The sequence below is a fragment of the Nanorana parkeri genome, unplaced genomic scaffold (assembly GCF_000935625.1).
Source record: "Nanorana parkeri isolate BGI_ZX_2015 unplaced genomic scaffold, ASM93562v1 scaffold1225, whole genome shotgun sequence".
Lineage (NCBI taxonomy): Eukaryota > Metazoa > Chordata > Amphibia > Anura > Dicroglossidae > Nanorana > Nanorana parkeri.
In genome coordinates, this window is record NW_017307493.1 from 305551 (window position 1) to 312008 (window position 6458).

A 6458-nucleotide genomic window follows, 5' to 3' on the forward strand; every position below is an offset into this window, starting at 1 on the left:
TTTTAGCTGCATTTTTTTTTTATTTGCCCATATAGATAACTAGCCCTCTGCTAAGAAACAAGGATGAGATTAAGTTATTTGCATGTTTCATTTGTACAATAGTTTGGAATGTCAGGTTTGTATTTTTTCAAAGGTTCTTGCAAAATGCGTGGCGTTATTGCTTTGATTTTTTTATTTGTAGAAAAGTTCTGGATGACCTCTCGCTAGTTGCCCGCTGGCTGTCTGTTCTGACAGCTTGTGCAGACCCAGCCATTTCCTGCGAGAAATTGCGGCTAGCTGCAGCAGATTCACTACAATTGGCTGGAGCTGACCTGGTGATACTAGCCCTCAAGTGTGGTACTTCTGAGCTTGTACAACTGGCAGTGAGGTAAGAAGTTCTCACTATTAGTGTATTATTCATTTCTTCTTTCATTACTCTTGTGGTCCTTTTCTCATGTCTGCTTTCTATGATAGAGCCGTATTATGTGCAGTAAATTTGCTCCAAGATGAGGACAGAGGTGTCCGAGAACTTACTACAAAATTTGCTGTATCGGCTTTGAATCGGCCACCTGAAATAACTTTACATACTGACTGGGCCATTGTTTGTCTCCTGGAACTTCTGAGGAACAGTTTCTGGGGCTACGAGGGGACCTTTCATGCTTTAATACATCATCTGCCTACATGTGATCTGCACACTGTACTATCCTCTCTTCATGCAAGGTAATTGACTTTGTATTGTGCTTGCTTCAGTCTCTAAATACAGCTGGCAACAGTTACCAGTAATGGCAAAATAGGATTATTGCACATGGCAGTTTTTAGTTATAATGACATGCGAATTGCAATAGCCTTTATAAATAGGATTTTCATTTAGTACCATGAAAGGTAATTGCTGTATGGTTGTGCTTCACTTTCCCAATTGCTATTTGCTCGAAAATGTATTTTACTATGAAGGGAAACAACAGGTTCTCTTTATAGCCGACATCCATGCTGTCCGTTTCCTAACTGCAGCCCTGAGTAAAAACCACTGTGTCATTATGTGTCGGGGCTTATATAGAGCTACACCCCCCACTTGACAGCATCCAGCCCAGTGATTAGCTGTTCTTACATCCAATGCTGCATAGTGGAAGGAAAAGTACCAGGTATTTCTTAGGGCTCCAGCTTGCAAACAGGGCAGCAGGGGTAACGTATTTTTAGCTGAGGAGGTTGCCTATATAGAAAACCTGTTACTCTGGCTTGAATGGGCAAAGTGACTGTTTTCCTTTTTAATATCTTTGCAAAAACATCTGTGATATTCTTTCTGTGTTTTCACAGATCTCTTGCCCTGTATGAGGAAGATGAACCCAATATGTTTGCAGATCCCAATTTCCTTTGCTCCCTACTGCATCCATTGCTTTATGACTTGATGAGTGTCATGGCACACACCTTGCACTCTGTCTTGCTGCAGTGGGTTCAGTCAACTACCACCATAGTAAGGGAGCAGTTAAGAGGATACCACAGTTGGACAAATCAGCATGGTAAGTTCTGTACTTTAAAGTGAATTGTGATGTAATGCATAGGAAGATGGAGTTAATCACCCTTGAAAGATTTCAGTTGGAATTGTAGGGTTAATCCAGCTGTGGAAAAAAAAAATTTTAAGTATCTTTGTATGAACAAGCCCACCCATACTGTTTTAGTGGGCAAAGTATTGCAGACACACCCAGTGATGGCCTTCTCTTAGAGGAATAGTATTCATTGACAGGACACACTGTCTGTTTGATACTTGTGCTAAGAATATTTAGGGTTGTCTTCTGGTATTCCTATGTTTTAGAAATGTCATCCAAGCCAGCTGATATTGGAACACCAATGTTTAGATTGCCCCATATACTACACAATGGTAAAGACAAAAAAGGATTAATTTGATTAGCAAAATGTTTGTTCCTAACACTTGTTGCCATTTCCAGGTTCCCTGTGTGTTTCATGGCTTGCAGCTTCTGGGTGTTCGCGGGTTCATTCTGCCATTTTAGGTTTGTTGGTTCGAGGAGGGCTTATTCTCAGGGCTCATGAAGTACTAACACAAGTTGACACTCGGCTTACTCTGGGCTCCCTGAGGGAGGAGCTAGTTCAGCTACAGGAGGAACTTGAATTACATGGCTTAGGACATTGCCATATGAAGATGAAAATGGGACTGTACTGGAGACATTGCCCTTCTGCTGCAGACTTGGGCAGCTGAATATATTTATTATTTCATTGTATATAAATGTGTTTTACCACAGAGAACCGTGAAGCCACAAAGTGACATCCTGATCTCTCTCCCAGTGAATGACTTACTACAATTTTATGCTCGTTTTCAGCTATTTCAGCTCCAAAAGACAGTGTATATTTCACTTGTGATATATTTAAGGTACTCATAAGTTTCTTCTCTAACGGGAAAGATCTTTTATATGCTAGGCACACAGAAGAAGTCTTTAGTGCATATCCTAGAAACAGAACATTGACTGCTTCCACATTTACAATAGAGAATAGTGGGGAACAGGAGATGTCCATCTTGCCTCTTTGGCTCTACCTGGCTCTCTAGCGATTATCTTCCCCTACATCCTACGATCTATGAAATCTATGATTTCATTCTTCGCTCAATTAAAGTAATGCCTTTCTGTATGTAATAAAATGCAGTATTTTAAGTTCATGACCAAACAGTAGGGAACCCTAGCAAATGTAATGGCCTAGTGTGTAAGACCTCATGTACTCTTAATATTTTAACTGTCCTAACTTATAGCAGATGTGGCAATGAAACCTCTAGTGTTAGCTTAGGCCTTTCTGCAAGTATTGCTCCAATTGTGCTGTCATCATGGTTATATCTTATCTCATAGGGCACAATAAACAAAATAATCATTTAAAACAAGTGTTCTTAATAGTATTGTTTATTATTTTGCTACAAATAAATATATTTTCACTTTTTAATGTATGCAGTACTCTCTGATCTTTTTACTTTAACCATAAACTTGTGTGTGTCTCGGACTTGGACTCTCAGTATTTCCTCTCAGCTGTGCTGGGAATACCTCCAGAAGTGAACAGATTGCTAAAACTGAAATCTTGGCTAAAAACTATTGTCTAAATACAAAGGGGTTTGTGTATTCTTACTAGACTTGTGGCGTCTTTTGTGTGTTTCTTCCAGCTGTGAAACTTCTATAATTTCCCTTTGTACATGAGCTTCCTGTAAGACAGAACAGTCACTACTGCTCTCTTTCTTTGTGCAGGGTGACTGGTCTTGTATCTGCCCCCATGTAGATTACTGCAGACATCCTGTAGTGGGAGGACCTTTTGGGTCCTACCCACAGCTCTGCTCTCTGCACAAGCTGTGTACAGCTTAGTCATGTTATCACTACACTACTTTTAAAAGTCAATATCTGCGTTTGGAAAGGCATTTGGTGCACACAAGGGTTATGTATATCCCTGGTAGCTATTAGAATATATTTCAGTTAAATATTTTTTTCCCAGAGTTTAGCTTTAAGACCTATAGGGCGGAGGTGAGGGTGGTGTCTGCAGCACAAGCCTTGGTGTTGTTTCAGGAGGAGCACATAATTTAGGGCAATAGAAAGTGGTGGATGTCATTTTCATCAGTTTGTAGTGGAGCTGTCTTTATCCAATGCTAAACTTTTAATATATGTGCATCAAAACCTAGCTATTTTATTCCATATCTGACTAGACACGGTAGTACTACTTAGTGAGGAAAAATATGGACAATGTTTCAAATCACTCTTGCATTGAAGGGTAGCTTTACGGACTTGACATAAAATACTCCATATTTTAAGTGTAATTTTTATGTAATTGACACTTAAAAAGTGTTTGGAAGGTTGAAAACCCTCTAGTGATTCAAACCTCTCCAAGTTAGGTTGTGCCTTCAGAAGAACCCCCTTCTTGGCCTTTTCCGCCAGTGTAGAATGTTAAATATGCTGGGAATGGGTGGACTACAGCAACCATGTCTATATCTTTCATGTAACTGAAACATGCCATGCCATCTACAAGGCTTTGCATCTTTTTGAACCCACTCAACTACAAGAGGCATGATTAAAGTGACACTGAAACTCAGGAGTTACATTTTAAAACTGCATTCGAGTCCCTTAACTATTAAGAAAAATGTATCTTATTTGTGTATCACTCAGCTGTAGCTTTTTGGAGGGTGACTACTTATGGTCCCTATGTGTTTTGTAAAGTAGCCACGGCTCCAAGATCACTCCCACTCCCATGACATGGGCTACAATCTCATGTTTAAATTAGTAATTTGTAATGAGTGTAGTCCATACAGGAGCAAGCTTGGAGTGGTGGCAAATCCTTTGTTGTTTTTCATAAAAAATGTTTAGTTCCTCATTCTCCAGTGGGTCCCCGTATAGCTCTTCCTACTGCCCCCTGCACGGGTGGCTCCATCAACTAAGTGGCTGCTATGGCGGCACCCATGCGTGCTCATTCCTAGCCGTGCCGCAAATGGGTCGCTCCCCCTGCAACCTGGAAGTTCGGGACGGAGGATTGCTTCGGGGATCGGCAGCGGTGACGACACAAAAAGGTACTGGGTGGTTTTTACCCTAATGCAGGTAATGTATTAAAGTAAACGCCCAGCCTTTAAGAATCCTTTAACTTCTGAGTTTAGTGTCAACACTTGCTGCAACTAACCAAGCTGCAGTGCTGCAGTACACAGATCTTTTTCACTTGGTGGACAAGAGACACAAGAACAGTCAGCCTACAATGTTTTTGTGACGGCAGTAGTATTAGAACAGACCAGGAGGTTGACTGCGTCTAAAGGCAAAAAACAGTATGTGTTGTTTCTTGTGACATTTCTTAAGGGTGTTTTCATTTAAGAAGACCAATATAAATGTTGAAATACATAAACAATAAATAAAACAATATATGGTTAGGAAAACAACTAACAAGTTAGGATATGTGTTTGAAGGTTCTCTTTTTGTCCAGGTCATGCTATAGCTTGTATAGTAGTTGGTAACATTCATCTGGACTTGTTCTGTAATGTTGTAGATGTTGTGCTGCTCATTCAAGCAGCTTTCTCTGTATCTTCAACATTACAGGATAAGTCAAGTTAAATGTGACTACCGTATTACTAACTTATCAGAGATGTAATTGCTTGTCATTTTCTTTTGAATGAGAGAAATTTGTAGCCAGTATGTATAAGTTTGCTGTTACAGAATTTAGATTAAAGAGAATCTAAACAGCGAAACAAAACTGAAATATATAGCAGGTTACCAGTTCTTTAGATGTGGTGGCTGAATTAGTTTTCATTTGCAGGCAAATAACATTTTCAGCAAGTACAGAAAATACATGGTGATCTTGCCAAAAATACTGTGCCCTCGTCATTTCCTGTGAGCTTAAAGAAAGCACAAAGAACCTTATTTCTATTGTGTAAACTGTTAAGCCCATCAGTCTGCCATGTAATAGAAGTGAACAAAGGCAGACATATTTAAAGTGCAGCCTATGTGATAACCATCGCTGCCCCCATCAATACAGGAGAAAAAAAAGCATAGACATGAAGGGATGTGAAATGTGTTGTTAAATTACGATGGCTCACACTTGAGGACCTGTGGCCATTTTTAAACATCTTTTCCCGCTCGCGGACAGGGCTATTCGATTGCTTTTATGGTTGTTGAGAAGTGTGCATCCCTCCCTTCTACCACCGCAGCTGGCTATCCTAGGCTCCACTGTCCCCCGTGTGGGCCCAGGGCCGGCATGGTGGATCTCTGCACTTAGATCAGCTGCTGGAAGTTTGCTTAGATCAGCTGCTGGAAGTTTGCTGATCTCCCCTCCGATCACTGAACTCAGAAGCGATGTGCATTACATCACTTCTGGGTTTAGTCTGTCATTCCTCCTGCTGCTAGAACAGCACAATCCTTGCTTCATTCAGCTTCTTTGGGGTCCCTAGGTGACATTAGGGGTCTAATAAAACTCTGATGTCATTGTCAAGAGGACCTGTCATTGTATCTGTGCTATCCTATAGGGGACATATTTAGGGCTGCAGCTAACGATTATTTTCATAATCGATTAGTTGGCCGATTATTAAGTTCGATTAATCGGTTAATCGGATAAAAAAAAAAGGCTCCAGTGATTGACGACTAGTTTGTGTTAAGATTGTAGTCCATCACGGGAGCAAGCTTGGCGCGGTGGAAGTTAAAAAAAAGTGTGGTGTGCAATATAGTACATTATACAGCGGCGCAGTGCAGAATACCAGCAGCTATAGAGGAATGTAGCAATAGTACATTATACTATAATGTACTATTGCTGGGATTTGTAGTCCTCTGTAGCTGGCGTTATTCTGCATTGCGCTGTATATAATGTATTATTGCTGGGATTTGTAGTCCTCTATAGCTGGTGGTATTCTCCATTGCGCTGTATAATGATTTATACTGCGCAATGCAGATTACCACTGACCAGTTATAGAGGAACAAATCCCAGCAAAAATACATTATACAGCGCAATGGAGAATACCACCAGCTATAGAGGAA

The 6458-nt window shown here is 40.5% G+C and overlaps 1 protein-coding gene across 1 annotated transcript in view; it reads left to right on the forward strand.

Annotated features, from left to right (window-relative positions):
* Positions 1–2198, forward strand: part of LOC108797090 (thyroid adenoma-associated protein homolog) — a 50416-nt gene extending 48218 nt beyond the window's left edge. Inside the window, exons 28-31 of the mRNA XM_018568655.1 lie at positions 182–367; positions 454–695; positions 1287–1493; positions 1920–2198. Of these exons, the coding sequence (XP_018424157.1) occupies positions 182–367; positions 454–695; positions 1287–1493; positions 1920–2188 (904 nt within the window). The 3' untranslated portion in view covers positions 2189–2198. The remainder of the gene's footprint in view (positions 1–181; positions 368–453; positions 696–1286; positions 1494–1919) is intronic.
* The last annotated feature ends 4260 nt before the right edge of the window (positions 2199–6458 follow it).